The 27,417-nt window shown below is 40.0% G+C and overlaps 1 protein-coding gene across 1 annotated transcript; it reads left to right on the top strand.

The window, feature by feature from the left end:
• The first annotated feature begins 1,032 nt into the window (after positions 1–1,032).
• Positions 1,033–27,417, top strand: TTPA (alpha tocopherol transfer protein). Its single transcript, XM_061123376.1, has 5 exons — positions 1,033–1,233; positions 16,042–16,195; positions 19,328–19,521; positions 21,852–21,962; positions 25,410–27,417. The coding sequence occupies exons 1-5, from the start codon at positions 1,033–1,035 to the stop codon at positions 25,614–25,616; spliced, it is 867 nt and encodes a 288-aa protein (XP_060979359.1). The 3' UTR covers positions 25,617–27,417.

Here is a 27,417-nt window from a genome sequence, read left to right as displayed (position 1 = left end):
AGATTGAAGGCAAAAGAAGGGGGCAGCACAGGGTAAGATGGTTCGATAGCATCACCAACTCAATGGACATGAATTTGAGTAAACTCCGGGAGATAGTGGAGGACAGGGAAGACTGGTGTACTGCAGTCCATAGCGCGCAGAGTCGGACACAACTTAGTGACTGAAAAACGACAGTGATTTATTGGTGTATATCACTAACAGAGTAAGGTACCAAGGAACTAAGAAGACTTTGCCTGAAATGGGAGGAAGCAGTGAGTCAGTTCAGGTGCCCTTTTGGGATGGGTATTTTGGAAACCGCTGAAGCAACACACACCCCGGAGAAGGGAAATGACAACCCACTCTAGTATCCTTGCCTGGAGAATCCCCATGGACAGAGAAGCCTGGCGGGCTACAGTCCATGGGGGTTGCAAAGAGTCAGACACTACTGAAGCCACCTTAGCATGCACGCACGATTTAACACAGGTTGAGGTGGGGAGTCAGTGAGAAGCATTAACGGAAGGGTGGGGAGAAGCACTCCTCTGCGAGCCCGCCACTGAGACGCGAAGTGGTGGTTCTAAGGCTCCTTCCAGCTCTAGGACAAGGTCGGATTGTAAGACGGAAGGAAGCAAGGGAGTGAGAGAAGAAAGAAGGATGGAATAAAGGAGGGAAGGAGGGAGGAGGGAAGAAAGAAAAAGGAAAGGAAGGAAGGAAGAGAGGTAGATGGGGGAGAGGGAAAGAAGGAAGAAAATGGAAAAAATAAAGTTCTCTAGCTGACTAATTTGAAAACATCGCCACCGATCACCATCAGCAGAGGCAAACACACCATGTTATCTTCTAGAGGCTGAGCACCAGTGACTTCCTTTCTGGGAGGCCGGGGTTACTACCTGGGGCTTGTAGAGCCCTGAGCCCCGCAGGGTCCCACGTGGTTCGCTCTAAGAGGCGGCCGGGCGCACCCCTCCGGGCGGGGCGGGGCGAGCGGCCCGCGGAGGAGGGGCAGGAGGCCGGCGCGCGCTCTCCCGGGCGCCCCGGACCACAGCGGGAGCGGCGGCGGGCATGGCGGAGGCGCGGCCGGGGCTGGCGGGGCTGCAGCTCAGCGCGCTGCCCGACCACTCGCCGCTGCTGCAGCCCAGCCTGGCCGAGCTGCGGCGCCGGGCCCTGGCGGCCGGCGCTCCGCTGGCCGGGCGGCTGCTCAGCGACGCCTTCCTGCTGCGGTTCCTGCGCGCCCGGGACTTCGATCTGGACCTGGCCTGGCGGGTAAGGGGAACTTCCCTTACCAGCCCCACCCCGGTGTCGCGCCACGAAGCCGAGGCTGGGTCGGTACCCCGGCCGATCCCTAGCCGGGACCCGTGCCAGGGGCGGGGGGTGTAACTTCGGCGGGGACGCGCCCTGGGCGCGCCCGGCGGTGGCAGCGGGTGTCCTGAGAAATCCCGCACTGGTCCTTCCAGTTTCTCCAGGGTCGTGGAAACAGGAAACCTCTAAAAAAGCTGGCGCCCTCTGGGGTGAGGGCTTATTTGACCCCAAGCAGTGAAATTCTGCCCTTGGATGAGTCTCCCGAACCTATGAAGTTTTTCGGAAATGCCTTACTCTCCGCGGCAGAGCAGCAGAGATAAAAGATAATGATCTCGGAGATGTGGGAAGCCTAGATTTATTTCATCTCAGCAGATAACTCGACGTGTGCTGGGAGAAATGAAATTGCCAGGAAAACTGAAGATCTGAAGCCAAATTCTAGCAAAGGAGTATTGGTAATAGTAATACTCAAGTCAAGGCACTAAAGCGGTGCAGAGTATCTTCAGCGGAAGGGTCGGGATGAGGCTTCTCCTCTGTGTTTCCAGGTCTGATACACTGGGTTGAGAGAAGGGTGGTGGGAAGACAGAAATCAAAAAGAGGGGTGCGACCTTGAGATCTGTCACTTTGGACTCAGCATCCGCATCTGTTAAGTAACGGTGAAAAGGCTTCCAGCGATGGCTGGTTTCCAGGTCTGATCATTGACTGGTTTAACAGAACAGGACGTACCCAGCGCAATGAGCGCTCAGCAGTTGAACTTGATGAAGCCCTTTCTCCAAACTGCTCGCTCACCCACAGCGAGCTGGGAGGCAGAGAAGTGTTACAGTGCAGCGTCCCAGGGGTCTCAGTATGGAGATTTTTGCTGTTGATAACTAATTTTTAATTGAAAAAGTAATAAGTACAGATGCTTTTATTTTAATCCACACATAGTAAGCAATGCAAAGTAAGTTCCTAAAAGTGACTTTCTCTGAAGGACAAAATCCCTCACCCCAGACCTTAGTTTACAAACCATCTACCCAGTCGCATTTGCGTTTACCCACCTCTTACCTGTCCAGGTAGAATACAATCACACAAGCATATGTAGGCTTTCCAGGTGGCCCTAGTGGTAAAGAACCCGCCTGGCAATGCAGAAGACGAAAGAGACCTGGTTCGATCCCTGGGTCAGGAAGATCCTCTGGAAAAGGGAATGACTACCCACTCAGTATTCTTCTTGGAAAATCCCATGGACGGAGGGAGCAACCTAGTGAGCTACAGTCCATGTGGTCACAAAAAGTTGGACACAACGGAGTGACTAACACTTTTCAAGCATATGTATGTGTTTTACATTTTGCCTTTTTAACCTAACTTAAAAAGCAGAGACATTACTTTGCCAGCAAAGGTCTGTCTAGTCAAGGCTGGACTGGTTTTTTCAGTAGTCATGTATGGATGTGAGAGTTGGGCTGTAAAGAAAGCTGAGCAGTGAAGAATTGATGCTTTTGAACTGTGGTATTGGAGAAGACTCTTGAGAGTGCCTTGGACTGCAAGGAGATACAACCAGTCCATCCTAAAGGAAATCAGTCCTGAATATTCATTGGAAGGACTGATGTTGAAGCTGAAACTCCAATACTTTGGCCACCTGATGTGAAGAGCTGACTCATCTGAAAAGACCCTGATGCTGAGAAAGATTGAAGGTGGGAGGAGAAGGGGATAAGAGGGGATGAGATGGTTGGATGGCATCACTGACTCAATGGACATGAGTTTGAGTAAACTCCGGGAGTTGGTGATGGACAGGGAGTCCTGACGTGCTGCAGTCCATGGGATCGCAGAGTTGGACATGACTGAGCAACTGAACTGAACTGAATCTAACTTATCTTAGAGATCACCCTATTTCAACATGTGTATTATTCTTTTTGGGGCTGCGTACTATTTCATTGTCTCAATTTGTTCTATTAAAATGTATTAACCAGTCTCCTGTATTGGACATAGGATTTGTCATCAGACATTGGCAGTGCTGTCATGCACATGCTGTTCACTTCTCCATTCAATGATTACTTTTTGAATTCCTACAATTTACTTGGCAGTTCACAAAAGATAGAAACCGAGACAAATGGGGCTTCTTCCATCACCAACTGGGTATGATAGTATGTCTGTCATTGTATAAAAATAGGAAAATCCTTACAAGATAAGTTCAAAACTTGAACAGTTGATGTGCTATGTGCATTCTCAATGTTAATGAATAAACCAGTTGTCCTCCAAAGTGTTTGCATTATTTTATCACTTCTATATTACATTATGGTGTCTTTCCTCATGTTATCACCCACTGTGTCATCAAACTTTATGATCCGTGTGCCAGCCTGCTAGGTGATGAACTGGTTCCCATTATTATTATAACATGCATTTGTTTAATTATAAATGAGGTTAATTGTCTTTCATATAGTTAACATTTTAAAATTCCTTTCTAATTAACTGCTTGTTTTGCTATTTGTTTTCTTCCACTTTGCTTACATAAAATACAAAACATCTTATTCATAAAATATCTTCATGTATTAAAGAAAATAGGCCGTTGTCCTAGTTTCCATCTTTTGACATTGTTAGTGCTATTTTCTTTCTGTGCAGAATTTTAAAGTTTTTATGTCATCAAATATATTGATTTCATTGTTCTGTGATTGCTTCTAGTTTCATAAGCTCTTGCGCAAAATTTTCTCTAGTAATTTATGGCTTTACTTTTTTCTGTTGGGGTTGTCGATCTACTGGGCTTTAGTTTGGCCTTAGGAATGAAATAGGAGCCTGCCTATTTCCTTTGTTTGTCAGATGGCTACCTAGGTGTCCTGATATTTACTCACCCGCTACTAAATATGAAGAAACAATCCCAGTTTCCATGAAAAGTACAGTTCAAATGGTACATTAAACATGTATGGTAACTAACAAAAGTGTATGGTTTACAGATTTCATTTTGGTTGCATTAAAAAACATAATTTTATTTATTTATTTATTTTTGGCTGTGCTGGGTCTTCGTTGCTGTGTGGGCTTTTCTCTAGCTTTGGGAAGTGGGGGCCCCCCTCTCCAGCTGCAGTGGGTGGGCTTCTCACTGTGATGGCTTCTCTTGCTCTGGAGCACGGGCTTCAGGGCACTCAGGCTTCGGTAGTTGCTGGACAAGGGCTCGGTAGTCTCAGCTCCCAGGCTGTGCAGCACAGGCTCGATAGTTGCGGCACATGGGCTTAGTAGCTCTGCAGCACGTGGGATCTTCCTGGACCAGGGATCAAACCCGTGTCTCCTGTACTTGCAGGTGGATTCCTTACCACTGAACCACCAGGGGAGCCCTCATTTTGGTTGCTTTTTAAAAGTAACATCTAAATAGAAGATGAAATAAAATGATCTCCCACCTCTGTGTTATGTTTTCCCCATATTATTTATTTTCCTGAATTGTTTTCATTGCATCATGTCCTTGAGGAACTGGCTAACTGGACCTTGTCCAAATTGACTGGAAAGGAATCAGGTTTCTGTGAACTCTTTGCCCTATTTTTCTGCCAACTTGAAAGGAAAGAGGGTTAGAGTGTGAAACTATTTCTTCATTTTCCTCCACAGAAGCAGTTAATTCAATTCACATTGCTTTATTTAAAATATAAAAGCTGCATAGTTTTAGTGTTTGAAGAAAACAAGTTTTAATGAAGTTTCTCATTATTCTAGTTTTTGTATTTGAAGTTATAACAAATTAGTGATTATTTAGAATTCTAATAGCTTCTAGAGTGCCAGTTACTTTAGTGAGTAACATTTGTGTGGATTATCTCATTATTTTCCTATTTTATAAGAAACTGAGGCGTAAAGGGTAAGTAACTTGTTCAGAATTTCAGCTGTTGAGTGGGAGAGCAAGAATTTGAACTTGAGTTGAACTCAGGGGATCCTATACTCTTAAGTGCACTACACTTGCCCCATGTGTTTGAAACAACCAACTGTTAACCTCTGTCTGTCTTGTATATTCTTGTGAATTCTTGTCTTTCACAAGTGAATATTCCTCTTTATATTTTTGTCCCATGTAATACAACTTTTTATTCTTTAATGATTTTTGTAGTTTTCCCAAGACTTCAAAGTTTTCATAATTCATCGACTCTCCCTACTAATTTCCCACTAAATGCGGCTTCTTTCTTTTTAATTTAATTTCATTCTTAAGATATTAATTTATTTATTTTAATTGGAGGCTGACTGCTTTACAATATTGTAGTGGTTTTTGCCATACATTGACATGAATCACCCATGGGTGTACATGTGTTCCCCATCCTCAATCCCCTTCCAACTCCCTCCCCATCCCATCCCTCAGGGTCATCCCAGTGTACCAGCCCTGAGCACCCTGTCTCATGCATTGAACCTGGACTGGTGATCTGTTTCACATATGATAATATACATGTTTCAGTGCTATTCTCTCAAATCATCCTACCCTTGCCTTCTCCCAAAGAGTTCAAAAGACTGTTCTTTACATCTGTGTCTCTTTTGCTGTCTCACATATAGGGTTATCGTTACCCTCTTTCTAAATTCCATATATATGCATTAGTATACTGTATTGGTGTTTTTCTTTCTGACTTACTTCCCTCTGTATAATAGGCTCCAGTTTCACCCACCTCATTAGAACTGATTCAAATGCATTCTTTTTAATGGCTGAGTAATAATCCATTGTGTATATGTACCACAGCTTTCTTATCCATTTGTCTGCCAATGGACCATCTAGGTTGCTTCCATGGGCTATTGTAAACAGTGCTGTGATGAACATTGGGGTACATGTGTCTCTTTCAGTTCTGGTTTCCTCAGTGTGTATGCCCCACAGTGGGATTGCTGGGTCATATGGCAGTTCTATTTCCAGTTTTTTAAGGAATCTCCACACTCTTCTCCATAGTGGCTGTACTAGTTTGCATTCCCAGCAATAGTGTAAGAGGGTTCCCTTTTCTCCACACCCTCTCCAGCATTTGTTTGTAGACTTTTTGATAGCAATCATCCTGGCCGGCATAAGATGGTACCTCATTGTGATTTTGATTTGCATTTCTCTGATAATGAGTGATGTTGAGCATCTTTTCATGTGTTTGTTAGCCATCTGTATGTCTTCTTTGGAGAAAGGTCTGTTTAGTTCTTTGGCCCATTTTTTTGATTGGGTCGTTTATTTTTCTAGAATTGAGCTGCAGGAGCTGCTTGTATATTTTGGAGATTAATTCTTTTTCAGTTGCTTCATTTGCTATTATTTTCTCCCATTCTTAAGGCTGTCTTTTCACCTTGCTTATAGTTTCCTTTGTTGTGCAAAAGCCTTTAAGTTTAATTAGGTCCCATTTGTTTATTTTTGCTTTTATTTCCATTACTCTGGAAGGTGGGTCATAGAAGATCCTGCTGTGATTTATGTCAGAGAGTGTTTTGCCTATGTTTTCCTCTAGGAGTTTTATCATTTCTGGTCTTACGTTTAGATCTTTAATCCATTTTGAGTTTATTTTTGTGTATGGTGTTAGAAAGTGTTCTAGTTTCATTCTTTTTACAAGTGGTTGACCAGTTTTCCCAGCACCACTTGTTAAAGAGATTGTCTTTTCTCCATTGTATAGTCTTGCCTCCTTTGTCAAAGATAAGGTGTCCATAGGTGCGTGGATTTATCTCTGGGCTTTCTATTTTGTTCCATTGATCTATATTTCTGTCTTTGTGCCAGTACCATACTGTCTTGATGACTGTAGCTTTGTAGTGTAGTCTAAAGTCAGGCAAGTTGATTCCTCCAGTTCCATTCTTCTTTGTCAACATTGCTTTGGCTATTTGAGGTTTTTTTGTATTTCCATACAAATTGTGAAATTACTTGTTCTAGTTCTCTGGAAAATACTGTTGGTATAGCTTGATAGGGATTGCATTGACTCTAGTTTGCTTTGGGTAGTATACTTATTTTCACTATATTGATTCTTCCAATCCATGAACGTGGTATATTTCTCCATCTATATTTCTCCATCATCTTTGATTTCTTTAATCAGTGTTTTATAGTTTTCTATATATAGGTCTTTTGTTTCTTTAGGTAGATTTATTCCTAAGTATTTTATTATTTTTTTGTTGTTGTTGCAATGGTGAATGGGATTGTTTCCTTAATTTCTCTTTCCGTTTTCTCATTGTTAGTGTATAGGAATGCAAGGGACTTCTGTGTGTTAATTTTATATCCTGCAACTTTACTATATTCATTAATTAGCTCAGGTAATTTTCTGGTGGACTCTAGGGTTTTCTATTTAGAGGATCATGTCATCTGCAAACAGTGAAAGTTTTATTCTCCTTTTCCAATTTGGATTCCTTTTGTTTATTTTTCTTCTCTGACTGCTGGGCCTAAAACTTCCAAAACTATGTTGAATAGTAGTGGTGAGAGTGGGCATTCTTCTCTTGTTCCTGACTTTTGGGGAAATGCTTTCAATTTTTCACCATTGAGGATAATGTTTGCTGTGGGTTTGTCATATATAGCTTTTATTATGTTGAAGTATGTGCCTTCTATTCCTGCTTTCTGGAGGGTTTTTTTTTTTTTTTTTTTATCATAAATGGATGTTGAATTTTGTCAAAGGCTTTCTCTACATCTATTGAGATAATCATATGGGTTTTTTTTTTTTTTTCAATTTGTTAATGTGGTGTATCACATTGATTGATTTGTGGATATTAAAGAATCCTTGCATCCCCGGGATAAAGCTCACTTGGTCATGATATATGATCTTTTTAATATGTTGTTGGATTCTGTTTGCTAGAATTTTGTTAAGGAGTTTTGCATCTATGTTCATTAGTGATATTGGCCTGTAGTTCTCTTTTTTTGTGGCATCTTTGGTTTTGGTATTAGGGTGATGGTGGCTTCATAGAATGAGGTTGGCAGTTTACCTTCCTCTACAATTTTCTGGAAGAGTTTGAGTAGGATAGGTATTAGCTCTTCTCTAAATTTTTGGTAGAATTCAGTTGTGAAGCTGTCTGGTGCTGGGCTTTTGTTTGCTGGAAGAGTTCTGACTACAGTTTTGATTTCTGGGCTTGTGATGGGTCTGTTAAGGTTTTCTATTTCTTTCTGGTTCAGTTTTGGAAAGTTGTACTTTTCTAAGAATTTGTCCATTTCTCCCAAGCTGTCCATTTTATTGTCATAGAGCTGCTGATAGTAGTCTCTTATGATCCTTTGTATTTCTGTGTTGTCTGTTGTGATTTCTCCATTTTCATTTCTTATTTTGTTGATTTGATTCTTCTCCCTTTTTTTCTTGATGAGTCTGGCTAATGGTTTGTCTATTTTATTTGTCTTCTCAAAGAACTAGCTTTTAGCTTTTTTGATTTTTGCTATGGTCTCCTTTGTTTCTTTTTCATTTATTTCTGCCCTAACTTTTATGATTTCTTTCCTTCTACTAACCCTGGTGTTCTTTATTTCTTCCTTTTCTAGTTGCTTTAGGTATAGAGTTAGGTTATTTATTTGATTTTTTTCTTGTTTCTTGAGGTAAGCTTGTATTGCTATGAACTGTCCCCTTAGCACTGCTTTTACTGAGTCCCATAGGTTTTGGGTTGTTGTGTTTTCATTTTAATTCATTTCTGTGCATATTTTGATTTCTTTTTCAATTTCTTCTGTGATTTGTTGGTTATTCAGAAGCGTGTTGTTTAGCTTCCATATGCTTCTATTTTTAATAGTTATTTTCCTGTAGTTTACATCTAATCTTACTGCATTGTGATCAGAAAAGATGCTTGGAATGATTTCAATTTTTTTGAATTTACCAAGGCTAGATTTATGGCCCAGGATGTGATCTATCCTAGAGAAGGTTCCATGTGCACTTGAGAAAAAGGTGAAATTGATTGTTTTGGGGTGAAATGTCCTATAGATATCAATTAGGTCTAAGTTGTCCACTGTATCATTTAAAGTTTGTGTTTCCTTGCTAATTTTCTGTTTAGTTGATCTATCCATAGGTGTGAATGGGGTCTTAAAGTCTCCCACTGTTATTGTGTTACTGTTAATTTCCCCTTTCTTACTTGTTAGCATTTGCCTTACATATTGTGGTGCTCCTATGTTGGGTGCATATATATTTATAATTGTTGTATCTTCTTCTTGGATTGATCCTTTGATCATTATGTAGTGTCCTTCTTTGTCTCTTTTCACAGCCTTTATTTCAAAGTCTATTGTATCTGATATGAGTATTGCTACTCCTGCTTTCTTTTGGTCTCCATCTGTGTGAAATATCTTTTTCCAGCCCTTCAGTTTCAGTATGTATGTGTCCCTTGTTTTGAGGTGGGTCTCTTGTAGACAGCATATATAGGGATCTTGTTTTTTTATCCATTCAGCCAGCCTTTGTCTTTTAGTTGGGGCATTCAACCAATTTACATTTAAGTTTATTATTGATAACTATGATCCCATTGCCATTCACTTTCTTGTTTTGGGTTCAAGTTTATAAACCTTTTCTGTGTTTCCTGTCTAGAGAAGATCCTTTAGCATTTGTTGAAGAGCTGGTTTGGTGGTGCTGAATTCTCTCAGCTTTTGCTTGTCTGTAAAGCTTTTGATTTCGCCTTCATATTTGAATGACATCCTTGCTGGGTACAGTAATCTGGGTTGTAGATTTTTCTCTTTCATCACTTTAAGTATATCCTGCCATTCTCTTCTGGCCTGAAGAGTTTCTATTGAAAGCTGTTATCCTTACAGGAATCCCCTTGTGTGTTATTTGTTGTTTTTTCCTTGCTGCTTTTAATATTTGTTCTTTGTGTTTGATCTTTGTTATTTTGATTAATATGTGTCTTGGGGTGTTTTGCTTTGGGTTTATCCTGTTTGGGACTCTCTGTGTTTCTTGGACTTGGGTGACTATTTCCTTCCCCATTTTAGGGAAGTTTTCAACTGTTATCTCCTCAAGTATTTTCCCATGGCCTTTCTTTTTTACTTCTTCTGTGACTCCTATGATTCAAATGTTGGGACATTTGACATTGTCTCAGAGGTCTCTGAGGTTGTCCTCATTTCTTTTAATTCTTTTTTCTTTTTTCCTCTCTCTTTCATTTATTTCCACCTTTCTATCTTCCACCTTACCTATCCTATCTCTGCCTCAGTTATTCTACTCTTGGTTCCCTCCAAAGTGTTTTTGATCTCAGTTATTTCATTATTCACTATATATTGACTCTTTTTTATTTCTTCTAGGTCCTGGTTAAACTGTTCTTGCATCCTCTCAATCCTTGTCTCCAGGCTATTTATCTGTAACTCCATTTAATTTTCAAGATTTTGGATCATTTTTACTATCATTATTCTGAATTCTTTTTCAGGTAGACTCCCTATCTCCCCCTCTTTTCTTTGGTTTGGTGGGCATTTATCATGTTCCTTTACCTGCTGGATATTTCTCTGCCTTTTCATCTTGTTTGGATTGCTGTGTTTGGGGTGGCCTTTCTGTATACTGGAAGTTTTCTGTTCCTCTTTATTGTGGAGGTTCCTCCCTGTGGATGGGGTTGGACGAGTGGCTTGTCAAGGTTTCCTGGTTAGGGAATCTTGCATCAGTGTTCTGGTGGGTGGGGCTGGATCTCTTCTCTCTGGAGTGCAATGAAGTGTCCAATAGTGAGTTTTGAGGTGTCTGTGGGTTTGGTGTGACTTTGGGCAGCCTGTATATTAAAGCTCAGGGCTATGTTCCTGCGTTGCTGGAGAATTAGCATGATATGTCTTCCTCTGGAACTTGTTGGCTCTTGGGTAGAACTTGGTTTCAGTGTAGGTATGGAGGCTTTTGGATGAGCTCTTGTCGATTAATGTTCCCTGGAGTCAGGAGTTTTCTGGTGTTCTCAAGTTTTGGATTTAAGCCTCCTGCCTCTGGTTTTCAGTCTTATTCTTACAGTAGCCTTAAGACTTCTCCATCCATACCACACCAATGATAAAACATCTAGGTTAATGGAGAAAAGATTCTCCACAGTGAGGGACACCCAGAGAGGTTCACAGAGTTACATGGAGAAGAGAAGAGGGGGGAAGGAGATAGATGTGACCAGGAGGAGAAGAGGGGGAATCAAAAGAGGTGAGAGCAATCTAGCCAGTAATCAATTCCCTATGTGCTCTCCACCGCCTGGAATACCCAGAGAGGTTCACAGAGTCACAGAGAGAAGAGAAGAGGGAGGAAGGAGATAGAGGTGACCAGGAGGAGAAGAGGGAGAGTCAAAAGGGGAGAGAGCAATCTAGCCAGTAATCAGTTCCCTAAGTGTTCTCCACAGCCCGGAATACACAAAGAGATTCACAGAGTTGGGTAGAGAAGACAAGGGGGAGGGAGGACATAGAGGTGACCTGGGGGAGAAAAAGGAGAGTCAAAAGGGAGAGAGGGCAATCAAGCCCGTAATCACACTCCAAAGTAAAAATGGGTACTGAAGATTGGATTCTTAAAGGTACAAAATTGATAACAAATGCCAAAAAGCAAAAATTAAAAATCTAGAGTAGAGGTTAGACTCTCAAAAATACAATATTAAAAAGACAAAAAAATCACAAAAATTGTAAAAAATATATATGAAATTTGCTTTAAAAATGGGGTCTTTTTTTTTGCAAGGTAATAGTAGGTTACAAAAATGAAAATTAAAGGAGTAATAAAGGACTTAAAAAAAATTTTTAAATGATAATAGTAAAATATATCTAGGAATTTCTCTGGAGCTGTTGCTGGCAGTGTGGGGTCAGTTCAGTTTCAGATAGTTCCTTGTTCCAGCTTATACTTCTTCTTGAGGTCTTTAGGCCCCTTCCAATGTAGTCTGTGCCAACTACAGGATTTTACTCTGTCATACCTGTCACTTCCAAAGTGGTTCCCTCTGTTTATTTTGGCTTCTTCTGTTTGTAAGTCTCTTCAGTGTCTAATTTTCGCCCTGACACAAGGGAGTGAAGGTGGTCATTTGTTTAGGCTCACTTGTTCAGCCGTGCTGCGGGGAGGGAGGAGCATGGCAAACAAATATCACTGGCATGTAGGGAGTGCTCGCAGTGTCTGGGCCACACTGGATCTGCCCCGCTCACGGCGTGTGTGCTTTCCCGGTCTACACTGCTCAGACTCCAGGTTGTTCTGCAGGGGAACTGTCCAAAGCGGCCCCTGGGTTGCGTGCACTTCCCAGGTCTAAGCCGCTCAGGTTCAGGTTCTCCGGTACTCCACAAAGGCACAGACTCCGTTGGGCCTGCGTTTTGTGCCCTTCCCAGGTCTGAGCAGCTCAGGTGACCAGGTGCTTGGCCAGCGCACACTCCCCAGGTGGGGCGGGGCATCTTATCACCTCCACCGTCCCAGCTGCTCGGTTTCCCGGGTGCGCAGCGGGAGCGCCATCTCAGGTGTACCAGGTGTGTCCTCTCAGGAGATGATCTCTGGCTGCGACCCTCCTGGCGGATGTCCACCGTCCAGGATCCCAAGAAGACTTGGTTAGCAATTGGGAGCCTGCTCACAGTTTGCTAGAGGATGCCGTCTCTGAGGCCGAGTTTGCCCCTTGCCTTCCGGCTCTGGCTGCCGCCCACCTGCCTCTCTGCCTTCTGGTGGGGATGGGCCCATATGCAGCTGGCTAGCTCTCCTCTGGTATTCGCTCCGTCCTTTGTTCTGTGAGTGAGCCCGGCAGTCTCTTAGGTTAGAGCTCTTTGCAGGAAACTTCTCTCTCTCTCTTTCTTTTCCTTTCTCTCTCTCTCTCTCTGGCTATCCCACAGTTTGGATTGCTATCTCAGTTAGCGCCCTCAGATTGTCCTCAGGGCATTCAGGCCAGGTCCTTACCCTAAGCAATGCAGCCCACGCCTCCCTGTCCAGCCCCCACTTGCTGGTGGCTGACGCGAGCGTCTGGGCTACTTCTGCGCTGAGAGTTGTGGTTGGGTGTGTAATCTGTGGGTCTGATTTATTTATTTTCTCCTCCCAGTTATGTTGCCCTCTGAGATTCCAAAACTCCCCACAGACCCGCCTGTGAGAGGGTTTCCTGGTGTTCAGAAACTTCTTCTCTTTCATGACTCCCTCCCCGGGACGGGTCTCTGTCCCTAACTCTTTTGTTTCTCTTTTTATCTTTTTTATTTTGTCCTACCTCCTTTCGAAGACAATGGGCTGGCTTTCTGGGTGCCTGGTGTCCTCTGCCAGCAGAAGTTGTTTTGTGGAATTTGCTCAGTGTTCAAATGATCTTTCAATGAATTTGTGGGGGGAAAAGTGGTCTCCTCATCCTATTCCTCTGCCATGTTAGGACTGCTCCCTAAATACAGCTTCTTTCGTAAAGTTTACCTTATCAGGAATCAGTTTCAGTCTTCACTCCGCTCCTGATAGTTACTGCCCTCCCATTAATGTGTAATTTCTTCAATCTATAGTTTTCCTACCCACAAAATGGGGTAACCATAGTTACCTCTTAGAATGGTCATGAGCAAGAATTGAAATGATGCTATTAAATCCTATAAAAGTGGCACAAAGATAGTTGTAATTTTATTTGAAAGTACGTACTCTGTTATGAACCATGGTTAAGATAAGCTGTAACTTTTTATACTTATTTATTGCTATGGTGGTACAAAACAGGTGCCTTTTAGGAATGAATATTCACTTGCAGGCGGTTTTTTTGTTGCTGTGGACTTTATGTGGTTTGTTGGATAATTGCTTAGTAGCAGTTTATGTCATTTTACATAATTTATTTATATAAACTGGACCTTTGAATTTATCAGTGAAAAGGTAATAATCAAAGATCCAGGTGTAGAGCTGTCAGTTTGCAAAAATTAAGTGTCAAAAGTATGAGGGTGATTTGTACATCTTCCAACACATCTGGTTTAATCCTTTATTTATTTATTCTTTCACTCAATACATGTACCTATTTCCTGAGTGCCCAGCATTCTGCAGAGATCAGTGAGCCGAAGAACCCACTTCTCTTACTTAAAAGATCCCTTTTAATAAAGCTATCATTTCTTATTATTCCATGGGAAGATAAACATTTCTTTTTTTAAAAAAGTATTACTTTATTTTTGGCTTTGCCCATCTTTGTTGCTCCATGCGGGCTTTCTCTAGTTGTGGTAGGTGAGGCCTGCTCTTCTTTGTGGGGCATGGGCTTCTCTTCGAGGTGCTCTCTCTTGTGGAGCACGGGCTCTAGGTGCACGGGCTTCAGTATTTGCAGCACGAGGGCTCAGTAGTTATGGCTCTTGGACTTAGTTGCTCCACGGCATGCAGAATCTTCCCAGATCAGGGATCGAATCTGTGTCCCCTGCATTGGCAGGTGGAATCCTATCCACTGCGCCACCAGCGAAGTTCACATTGTTACTTCTTTACTGGAGCTCCTATGGTGCTTCTAGTGTTTTGCTTGAGTTTAAAGAACTATTTTTATATCCAAGGGAAGTATCAAAAAAGTGATGAACACTAAAGATGCTATTAACACTTATTCCCATGCCCACTAAGACAGGAAGAGGAAGAGAAATTCATCTTGTGCATAGAATGATTGTATTAGGATCTAAAATGTGTCTTTTGTTCTTGCTGCATTTGGAAACTGCTTTTTAGGTCACCAATTATTTCTTTGTTGGCAACTTTACTGACTTTTTTCCTTTCTAACCTCTCTGTTGCATTTAACTCTTAGTAACATTAAGGCAAGTTTATTAAATACAAACATGACAGAGTGAGAGAAAGAAAGAGAGTGAAACAGAGAGAAGCAGAGCAAAACAGATGCCGTTTCCCTCTCGTCTGTGCATCATGGCACCAGTTCTCCTGTGGTGCAACCAGATTCTCTTTTCCTCCAGCCATTCCCAGCCATTGACATCCCCCAAGGCTTGTAATTTCACTCTTCAGTTGGTTTTTTAAACTTGTAGATTCTCCTCCAGATCATTGCTACCTTGTGAATACAGTTATCATGTTTATTCCAATGACTCAAAGGCAAAATTTGTCCTTGCCAATGATCTGAACTTTGGCTCCACATTGCTAATAAATCTCTTTAAACTCAAAACAAATATATTGTCATTTTAGAAAAACTGAAAATCATAAAGAGATCTATTGAAATATAGTACATTTTAAATGTGTAATTTGAGGTAAGTATTCTCCACAATGGACATCCCAGGTGGCAGTAGTGGTAAAAACCCGCACCACCCCCCCCCCCCCCCCCCGCCCCCAACAATGCAAGAGACAGACGCAGCAGACTCTGGTTTGCTCCCTGGGTCAGGAAGATTCCCTGGAGGAGCAAATGGCAACCCACTCCAGTATTCTTGCCTAGGAAACCCCATGGACACAAGAGCCAGGCAGGCTACAGTCCATGGGGTTGCAAAGAGTTGGACATGACTGAAGTGACTTAGCATGCATGCACGTGGTGTCTGGATCCCAAAAAGCAAAAAAAGAGGCTTCTTACTCTAGCACAGTGTCACTTCTGTCAAAGGGAGATGAGAGGCCAGCTCAGCTTCGAGAGGAAGGAATCAATGGACTCCACCACCTGGTGGAATTGGGACATATGTACTCTGGATGGGGTGCATTTTAAAATATTTATTTATTTATTTTTGACTGCACCATGCAGCTTGTGAGATTAGTTCCCTACCAGGGATCAAACCCGAGCCCCCTACACTGGAAGCATGGAGTCTTAACCAGTGGACCACCAGAGAAGTCCCCAAAGGAAGGCATTGTTGACAGCTGTCTTTGGGAGTCTCTTTACCATAGGAGACAAATAAAAATTCCTCTACTTTGAGTTTGTGACTAATTCCTATCACCCAAGATCTTGGATGAAGAGTGCATTTAGTTTTTGCAGCTAAATGGATACCTCAGGTTAAAATCCTGTCATAATAGATTTTGTGATCTAGAGATCTATTAGTTTGGCAAGGGCCCTACATGATGCCAAGACTTTCCCATCGCTCTTACAAAAGGCTTACCATGAATGCTACCTGTAAACAATTTTTATTTTACTTTTTAGTTATTGAAAAACTACTTTAAGTGGAGAGCAGAATGTCCAGAAATAAGTGCAGATCTCCACCCTAGAAGCATCCTTGGGCTTCTGAAGGCGGGCTATGTCGGTGTCCTGAGAGCCCGAGACCCCACTGGCAGCAAAGTTCTGATTTACAGAATTGGTAAGTCACACACTTCTCTTCTGTTTTTCTTGACTGCCATATCAGAAGCTTCCATGAGTTTATATTTAAGAGTTTAGCTCTTTAACTTTTAACTTGGGTTTTGTTGTTGTTGCTTAGTCATTAGGTCATTATGTCATTGAGCAGGGCTCTCTTGGTGGCTCAGTGGTAAAGAATCTGCCTGCTAATTCAGGAGACATGGTTTTGATCCCTGGTCTGGGAAGATTCTACATGCCTTGGAGCAACTAAGTCCATGTGCCACAACTACTGAATCTGTGCTCTTGGGCCCGGGAGATGCAACTACTGAGTCATGTGGTGTCCCAATTACTGAATCCCAAAGGCTCTAGAGTGAGCAGCCACTGTAGCGAGAAGCCCACACACCACAGCTACAGGACAGCCCCTGCTCACCTCAGCTGCAGAAAAGCCCGAGCAGCAACAAAGACTCAGCACAGCCAAATAAATAAATAAATAAATAAAATTGTAAAAGCAGAGAGCAATCCCATTGTGCCTTCCTAGGAATACCTCTGATGATTTCTTTTGTTTCTTTGTCTTCGTAATTTTCCATGCTATTACACACTACCCATTAACATCTAAATCTGTTAGGGTCAGCCAAAATTCCCTCTTCAATCCCATGAGACCCTTCATCCTCCGACCCAGCCACCTCCCCACACTTCCCATTCTCAGCCACACTTTTTAAGTTAGTCACGTTCACCGTTCACATTTTCTCACAGCTCCTCTCAACATCCCCTGGACTGGTTTCACTCCCATCTTCCTGCTGAAGTGACCTTAGCAAATCATCAGTGATCATCTTTTTGCAGCAAACCCCTTCCTCTCTGATACCACAGTCTCCTGTTTTCCTCTAACTTAACTGATTATTCTTAGTCTCCTTCGCTGGCACTACATATTCTATTTTAAATTCTGGAATTCTTTTAGACATTGGCCTCAGCCTCCTCTTTTTAGCTATATATCTCTCTACTACAACAGACAGAATTGTTAAGTCCACAATAATCACTGCCATAGGCCTATATATAACCACAAAAACCCTGAGATTTGTATCTTCAGCCCATCTCTCTTTGTTTCTCAAAGCTCCAGACAACCAGTTCCCTGCCCAACTGTATCCTCCTGAACATTTCACCAGCACCATTTTAATGTGTTCAAAACTGTGTATAATCTTTCCTTCCCCAAACACTTGTCTTCCAGTATATCTCAACAAATGGTACCACCATTCTACCTGATTGTCTAAGCCAGAAACTTTGGCATTTTTAGAATTTTACCTTTCCTTAGTCATAAATCTTTTCCCTCCCTTCATCTTGTTAGGTAGTGCATGAAACTTTTAATCTGAAGATTTGCTTCCTTTTCCAGCTTTGGAAGAATTTTCCTTTCCCCTCTGTTTCCTGTTATCTGTGTTTTTGTCTTCCAGAACTCTGATGAGTTGGATTTTGAAACCTCTGAGTCTAGCTGCCTGTCTCTTACCTTTTTATTCATACATGTTGACTTCTGGCTCTCGTATGCTGAAACTGAGAGAATTCCTCAGCTCAGTATTCCAGACTCTTATTCACTTGTTGACTGTATGTTTTCTGACGTTTGTCCTATCAACAGAGATTTGCTTGAATTGTCATCTTTTTATTTCCAAGATCTCAATTGATTCTTTTTCATAATAGCCTCTTCTTATAGTAACAGCCTAGGGCTTCCCTGGTGGATCTGACAGTAAAGAATCTGCCTGCATTGCAAGAGACCCAAGTTCAATCCCTGGGTCAGGAAGATCCCTTGGAGGTGGGCATGGCAACCCACTCCAGTATTCTTGCCTGGAGAATCCCATGGACAGAGGAGCCTGGCGGGTTACAGTCCCCGGGGTCGCAGAGTTGGACATGACTGAGCGACTAACACACACACAATAATAGCCTACAGTATCTTTATTTTTCCTCACTGAAACTATTTTGTTTCCTTTAACATTTCTTGCTTTATTAGCTGTCTCCTTCTATTGTAATGCCTTTGTCTATTGAGTTGGATCCTCTTTTCTTTTGTGTGTCAGTGTTTTAAAAAATGTTATAATTCGCAGTGGTTGCATATCTTTTTAAAAGATCACCTGCTTGCCTATCGATTACTGTCACTTTGGCCCGCCATGGCCTCCCCCAGGACTAGTGGGGGAGGGGAGAGGACAAGAATTCAGCAACTCCTTAGCACAGGTATTCCTTGTTTTTCCTGGGTGGCTACCCTAGTGCTTCTTGACTTGACTTTCCAAGACCACACTCACTGTTCTAGCCTGTGTGGACATGACCGCTACACGCTGCTCATCACAGGGGGGTGTCAGAGAATCTACCTGCCTGTCTTATGCGTTTCCCTTAGCAACAACCTCTGTGGTTACCATAGGACCCTGGCTACTGTTGGTAATCCAGAGCTTTGCTTTTCCCATTTTCAATACCTTTGAACGTGGAGCATACCCAGAGGCATTCCTACCTTCAGCCACAGCTCCGTCCTGCATATTTTGTGCTATAGTTTCATCTGGCCATCAAATACAGCCTACATTCATTCTTTTATTTTCCCCATGCTCTTAGGAATCTGTTCTTTTTTTTATGTGGACATGGAGACACACGTGTGATCCCTCGGTCAGGAAGAGCTCCTGGTGAAGGGAATGGCAACCCTCTCCAATATTCTTGCCTGGAGAATCCCATGGACAGAGGCACCTGGTGGACTATAGTCCATGGGGGTCACAAAAAAGTAGGACAGGACTAAGTGACTAACACTTTCACTTTTTTTTAAAAAAGTCTTTTTTGAATTTGTTACAATATGGTTTCTGTTTTATGTTTTGGTTTTTGGACCCCAAGGCATGTGGGATCTTAGCTCCCAGGGATCGAACCCTCCCCTGCTACACTGGAAGGCAAAGTCCTAACCACTGGACCACCAGAGAAGTTGAAAGAATCTGTTTTTTACTAAGGATTTGAGGGAGGGAGGGAAAAGCAGGCTCATGTTCTTGGACCACCAATTTGATCTGTTATTCTATTCATGATCTTCATATATGTATTAGTTCTATTGGTCTTTAAATCTAAAAAGAATCCATTTCCTTCTGTAAATCTTTCTGATTCTTTATTCTTTACACAGTGCTGAGATACGAGTTTTTACACTTTTTTTTTCCAGCACATTGGGACCCAAAAGTTTTCACAGCTTATGATGCATTTCGTGTGAGTCTCATCACGTCGGAGCTTATTGTCCAGGAGATAGAGACACAGCGGAATGGAATCAAGGCTGTCTTTGATTTGGAAGGCTGGCAGTTTGCTCATGCCTTTCAGATTACCCCCTCTGTAGCCAAGAGGATTGCTGCTGTTCTCACAGTAAGTGTGTGGTGTGTTCAGGATTGCTTTTGTTCCGTCGCTCAATTGTGTCCGGCTCTTTGTGACCTCATGAACTGCAGCACACCAGGCCTTCCTGTCCTTCACTGTCTCCTGGAGTTTGCTCAAACTCATGTCCATTGAGTCAGTGAGCCATCCAACCATCTCAGAGGTGTCACCCCCTTCTCCTCCTGCCCTCAATCTTTCCCAGCATCAGGGTCTTTTCCAACGAGTCAGCTCTTCACATCAGGTGGCTAAAATGTTGGAGTTACAACTTCAGCATCGGTCCTTCCAATGAATATTCAGGGTTGATTTCCTTTAGGATTGACTGGTTTAATCTCCTTGCTGTCCAAGGTACTATCTTCAGGATAATACTTCCAAATATTATATATATAGTTGTGTGTTAAAGAGAAGGGATAGTATATTTATTGGGCTTCCTTGGTACCTCAGCTGGTAAGGAATCCGCCACCCTTGTTCGATTCCTGGGTCAGAAAGATCCCTGGAGAAGGGATAGGCTACCCACTCCAGTATTCTTGAGCTTCACTGGTGGCTCAGACAGTAATGCAGGAGACCTGGGTTTGAGCCCTGGGTTGGCAAGTTCTCCTGAAGGAGGGCATGGCAATCCATTCTATTTATTGGGCTTCCCAGGTGATGCTAGTGGTAAAGACTCTTTCTGCCAATGTAGGAGACCCAGGAGACTCAGGTTTAATCCCTGCATCAAGATCCCCTGGAGTAGGAAGTGGTACTCCATTCCAGTATTCTTACCTGGGAAATCCCACGGACAGAGGAACCTGGTGAGCTATAGTCCATGGGGCCACAAAGAGTCAGACAAGACTGAGCGACTGAGCACAATCACACACACAAGCACATTTATTAGAAAATTAAATAAAATTTTAGAAGAGATACATAGAATTCAATAATGGTAAGAGGAAGTAAAGTTATTATTTCAAAAAGAAAGAATGTTGCAACAAACTGAAAATATGTTCAAAATTTCAAACCACAGAATTCATACATTTAAACAAGAATGTGATGACTTTATCTGTCATTAAAATTTTGTTCCTATTGACTCAAAAAATAATATTGATAACAATGATAATAGACAACAAAGTGTCATATAGGTTTGGCTGGTATAGATTGAACAGTTCTTTCCAGAAAAAAATAAGTCTTAAAAATGACCATCATCTTTGACCTAGTAATCCTACTGTGGAAACCTAGCCAAGGAGCAATCTTTGTATATAACAATAATAGTTTACTCTGTACTGGATACTTTGCTGAATGTTTTAAATGCATTACCGTTTAATGGCTACACCAAAGATTATGACATATGACTATTTTTTTCCATTTTACAAATTATTTTACTATGTCAGAGAGGTGACATAGCAATGCCCAAACATACACATTTTGTCAGTAGTGAAACAAGGATTCCAATCCAGGACATCTGGATGTCAAAACTATACTTATAAACACCATTTCTTTTGTACCTGAAGACCATTACTATAGCATTGATTTTTATAGAAGCAAATTAGAAACAGCTTATTTATCCAGAAATAGGAAAAGGGTTACTTAGATGATGATACAGCCATTTGATAGATTATAGCTTCAATATTTAAAACCCACTATGTTTACAAAAATTGTGTTATGTCAGTGAAACAAAACAGAGTGCAAATTATTTAGAGAGCATGATGTTTAAAATAAAATTATTAATAGAAAGAACCTGAAAGGAAAAGTGACAATTTGGTAACACATCTCTAAAAGCTGTGTGTTGGAAAAAAAAAAAAGAAGAATTTTGCATAAAAGAACCTTGGCAGGAAAAAATTAACAACACATCTTTGGCTAGGGAAACTACTGATAAGGTTTTTCTTTCAATTCTTAACTTTTTAACCTTAGAAAAAAGCTGATATTACTTTGATGTGAAAGACTTATACCTATGTCAAAAATTTAAAAGTAAAAAAAAAAAAGTTTATATTTGTTTATTGTACTTTTCTTTTGAAGTAAACTTTTATGAAAGTGTTTTTTCCTCAAAATAAAAATTTGAAGGGTAAAGCTAAATATACAAACGACTCACTGATTTTTCAAAAGCACATTTATATGTGATTGGGGGAGACATTTTCTGTGTCTTATTTATGAAATATGCAGGTATTTCTTTAAATACTTTGCCTAGGGACAGCGAACTAGAAAGCAGGCTCTTGTGTTGATGGCATAATTTTGAAAATAAAATCACACTTTAGGTATTGCTGTACATTTAGCAAGTGTTCAAAGAAGGAGTTTGTTGATAGGATCACATATTGATTTATGTTTTGTTATTAACAAGACATTTTCTTTATTTTCAAAAGGATTCCTTTCCATTAAAAGTTCGTGGTATCCATTTGATAAATGAGCCAATAATTTTCCATGCTGTCTTTTCCATGATTAAACCATTTCTGACTGAAAAAATTAAGGAACGGGTGAGTAAAACATCTTCAAATCACTATGCTTTTGTATGAAATGTTCCACTCCTTTTTAAATTTAAGAATAGCTCTCCTATTTCCACCCCTCTCCTGACACACACAGAGCATTATCCAAGTGTTTTGAATATTTATGTAATAATCCAACTCCTTTTATAAATAAAAATTTCTTTTTAATTTTGAAAAATCAAATACCGGACCTCCCATACATGGTTGGTGAGACTGCAAAATGATATATTCCCTATAGGGGGTAGTGTGGCCATAGTTATAAAAATTACAACCTTCACATTTCTGAGATTTTTTTCCAAAGATATACTCATGGGGCTTCCCTAGTGGCTCAGATGGTAAAGAATTCACAGGCTAATGCAAGAGACACTGGTTTGATACCTGGGTCAGGAAGATCCCCTGGAGGAGGGCAGGGTAACCCACTCTAGTAGTCTTGCCTGCGAAATCCCATGGACAAGAGGAGCCTGGTGGACTACAGTCCATGAGGTTGCAAAGACTCAGACACTGCTTAGCAACAAAACAACAACAACAAATACCCGCTCATAAACAAAATTACATATATGATTCATTGTAGCAAAAGATTTTGAAACTATCGAGTGTTTATCATGAGGGAACTGGTTAAATAAGCTGTGATACACCTACACAATGGAACACTGTAAGATTTGCAGGATATATAGGGAAGTGAAATAAAAACATGCAGAATAGTGTTTATGTTATACTTCCTTTTGTATAAAAAAGGGAAGACATCAGAATGTATAATTATATTTGCATAAAAGTTATCCTCAAAAAGGGTATACAACAACCAAATTGTTTACTCTGTATAGAACTGAAGCGAGTTATGGATGGCGTAGATGAGGTTAGGGTTGGGAGCAAGACACCTCACCGTCTTTTATCTTGTTTTGATTTCTAGCCATGTGAATGTATTATCTATGTAAATAATAAATGTACTTATATTAGACATGTTAACTAAAAACCACAGTATCCAAAATATGTGACTTAATGTCATGTTAGTTAAAGCAAAGAGATTTGATGTTGTATTACCTACCTTGTGGAGTCTTATCTCAGGTAATATCACTTGGACTTTTCAAGTGTTGACAATAGAATCTGAGTTCCCCAAAATGCAACCATTCTTCTGCATGAATCTTAAAGGATAATTTTTTTTTTTTTTTGGCCACGACACATGGCTTGCGGGATCTTAGTTCTCCAGCAAGGGATCGAACCTGTGCCCTCTCCAGTGGAAGTTCAGAGTCCTAACCACTGGACCTCCAAAGAATTCCCTTAAAGGATAATTTTTAGAGCATAATATTTAGACAAACGTTGGCAACATCTAATGCAAGGACACAAATAGGTTTTAAAGGCTTTTATGATTTAAATCTCAAAAATTATTTAAATATAAGTACTGATAATGTGAGTAATAACAACATATTTGGAATTTTAGAAAGTATATTCTTTCAGATTCTGAAAATGTATTATCTTGCATCTTCTCAGAAAATTATGACCGTAGAGCTTCATTAGAGGTTTTCCAGTAGGTATTTCTGTCTGTCATTAAGAAGAACCACCCCTATTCTTTTATTTTCATAAAAGTCAATTTTTGTTCATTTTTTCCTCTCTTCAGTATAGTTTGATAATAGCTGATCATCTCTGTTGAACTCTGAAAGACATTAAAATTTCTATTTTGGGTTATATTTCAGATCACAAAAACCCCCAAATATAGCAATAAATTGAACCTAATAAACAGGAGAACATGAGCAAGAAAAGAAGAAAAATTTAAAATTGAGAAGTTAAGTGGAGCATTTCAGTGAAAGTTAATTGACATGAAGCAGATTTGCCAAAATGAGGAGGGTGAGGAAGACCAAATCTTGCCACTTTCTCTCTTTAAATGTTTTGGCAGTACTCTGTGGATGATCTTATTTCCTCTTTCTTGAAGAGATAGTAGAATTTTTGAATTAGCTGGTAATATTTTAAACACTTCTGAAAAAATCAAGAACTGGGACTGTGAGGTTCCTGAGTACAAGAAACGTTTCATTCATCTTTCAGTCTTTGTATCCTAGCACATGAAGTGAAAGTGGAAGTGTTATTTGCTCAGTCATGTCCTACTCTTTGCGACCCCCTGGACTGTAGCCCACTGGGCTCCTCTGCCCATGAAATTCGCCAGGCAAGAACACTGGAGTGGAGAGCCATTCCCTTCTTGAGGGGAACTTCGCGATCCAGGGATCGAATCCAGGTCTCCCATATCACAGGCAGCTTCTTTACCATCTGAGCCACCAGGGACGCCTCAACCCTAGCACATAGTAGATGCTTATTAGAAGATTGAATTTACACATGAACCCTAGCAGATGAGTAATGGTTATTTATATATTTGTAACAAGAGGTGCTTTTAATCAAAGGTTCCAAGTCTTTAACTTCAGGACATTATATGATGAGTTTACATAGTTTAAAATGTTTGAAAATTTAAGTTCTCAACCATCATAATTTCTCTTAATTTTTTATTAGCCAAGACTATCTGTCAACTGTACCACATAAATTATTCCCCACATACCTAGTTGTGTGCTCAGATGTATGCTTTTATTTGATAAGAACTAATAAAAAGAAATATACTTTTATCATCTACAGAACTATTCCAGGATATTCCATCTTTTGCTAAGAATCACCAATACATTAGTAGGGAACAGAAGGTATAAAATAATTTCTAAAAATTGCTTATTACTTATTTTTTGGCTGTGCCGGGCCTTTGTGGCTGCACAGGCTTTTCTCTAGTTACTGTGAGCAGGGGCTACTCTCTAGGTGTAGTGCAAGGGCTTCTCACTGCAGTGGCTTCTCTTGCTGCAGAACACGGGCTCTAGGGTGTGGGGGCTTCAGTAGCTGTGGCTCCTGGGCTCTGGAACACAGCTCAGCAGTTGTGGCACACAGGATTAGTTGCTCCTTGGCATGTGGCATCCTCCTGGACCAGAGATCAAACCCGTGTCTCCTGCATTGACAGGTCGATTCTTTACCACTGAGCCACCAGGGAAACCCCTTGATAAGAACTAATAAAAAGAAGTACATTTTAATCATCTACAGAACCCTTCCAGGATATTTGATCTTTTGCTGAGAATCACCAATACATTAATAGGAAATAGACTGTATGAAATGATTTTATTTAGAGTTTTCAAAATCTACTTTTGAAGAAAAAGTATCTTTTTATAAATTCTGAATAGTTATTATAAGGATGCAAATATAAGAAAACAGTAAGATGCGCAGCTTCATCAGTAGCACAATCTAAACATAAGTAAAATTATTGGCTTCATAAGCAGAGGGACAAATGATGTACTATCGTACATGTTCTGCTGTCTTAGATGTGATGAGAATACCTCATTTTATGATGTTGCGTTTCTCCTAGAAATGCCTCTGCTATACTGGGAGGCAGAGGGCCTATCTTCTAAAACATTTTGTCTGTTTCAGATTCATATGCATGGGGACAACTACAAGCAAAGCTTACTCCAGTATTTCCCAGACATTCTTCCACTGGAATACGGTGGTGAAGAGTACTCCATGGAGGACATCTGTCAGGAGTGGACAAATTTTATAATGAAGTCGGAAAATTATCTCAGCAGCATTTCACAGACGGTTAAAGAAGAAGAAGTTATTTGTGAAAGGTTTCCTGATTAAAAATTCATGACTGAGATCCTATCTGGTTATATGAATGAAAGAAAAGGAATCTTTAAATTAATGCTTTTCTGATTTTTTTTTTCCTAATGGAAAAATCTTCTAACTTGAGCAACGTGGGTATTTGGGAAACTTCTTTACTTTCTAAGTAGCTTTTCTTTTCCTTAGAAGTAATTAAATGTTAGTATTCCTTAAAAGCATAGAAGAGATTCCTTTTTTGGCATTTGAAAGAAAGTTATCTCTGAAGTACCGTCACGTGTACTTTTGTGTTTCTCAAAAGTTTTATTTTAAAAAACTTTTCTGGTTACATAGGTTTAATTATAAATGAATAAATAGTCCATTTAAGAGAAATATTTGCACAAATCAAATGACTACAAAAACCTATTCACACTCTTTTTGGGTGTGTGTCAGATTAGACTATAATTCAGATTGAAATCTGAATACAGTTTTACATAGTTATTTCCAAGGGCCAGCAAGGTAGTTCACCTCAGGGAAATTCTATTTAGCATATTTGCACAATAGAAACTTTTGACTGAAGTCCATATGCAATAAACTATATGTGTTGCGTCAGGTCTCTATGAAATTATTCATGTTGATACAATTAATTCCATAGAAATTCAGAGATGGAATAATATTTGGTTGCCATATACATGGATTCTATTTTTAATTGAACAGTAACATGACTACACAAGGGGAAGGAAATGTTTACATTGTAAAATCACTGTCAGTTATATCTGGAACTTTGCAGACTATGCATGAAATAATTTGGGTTTTACTATATTATCAGAACATTCTAGCCAAATCCTACAATTCATATTTACTTAAAAAAATCAGTAGTTAAAATGTGCTGTTTGTACTGTACTGTTTGTACTGCTAATGCATATTTCATTTATTGAGAAAGATGTCAATATAACTTTCAATTTATGACAATTTTTACAGTATTTTATAATTTTTGAATTTTATTTTAAGCCTAATGAAAGAACACAGGATACAAAATTTGTTAAACATTTTTTAGCTTAGTTGGGTTTCAACATTAATCATACAATATTAGCTTTGTGAAAGAATATGTAAAGGCTGTTTTTCTTTATAAGAAAATTATTCTAATCAGATGAGTTGGTACTTATGATTCTTTGTACATACATCTGTAAAAAATCAAATGATTATGAATGTTGGAGAACGTCTTAATTGTGATTTAGCATTGGGAAGCTAACTGTACATTATAATTTTTATTTAAAAAATTAGATTATGCTTGTTTTCTAAAAAATGATAAAACATTCTTTATAAAATCATAAATTTAGAACTGTTTAATTAAAAATAACAGCAGAATAAAACCACTTAAAAAGCTCTAGTTTACCCAAATTTTATTCTTACAAGGTTTACATCACAAAGTTCCACTTCATTCACATTTTGGGAACTTAAACTACTTTCTTCTGACTCTATAAAAGAGTGATTACTTTAGCACAATAGATAGTATTTTTAAATGTCTTTTAAATATTATTCATTGGTGATGTTATTAATAGTAAATAGAATTAAAATAAGTCCAACAGAAGTACATTTCATGATAGGATTTTGAATTTTTTACAAAATGCAGTGATTCACTGAGGAACATTAAAAGAACAATGTAAAATTAACAGGCAGTTTTATAAGGTGGCAAGATAAATCACTATTGAATTGTCTCTATTACTTTACTGTAATTGCACCAGAAGTGCCTTTTAAAAGACTAACGTGCTCATTGTTACTGAACTGCATGATAATGTATTTGTTCTAATACTGTTCAAAACAAAATAAAGATTTTTCACACAAA

The sequence above is a fragment of the Dama dama genome, chromosome 21 (genome assembly GCF_033118175.1).
Source record: "Dama dama isolate Ldn47 chromosome 21, ASM3311817v1, whole genome shotgun sequence".
NCBI classification, from domain to species: domain Eukaryota; kingdom Metazoa; phylum Chordata; class Mammalia; order Artiodactyla; family Cervidae; genus Dama; species Dama dama.
This window is presented reverse-complemented; position numbering and strand designations above follow the sequence as displayed.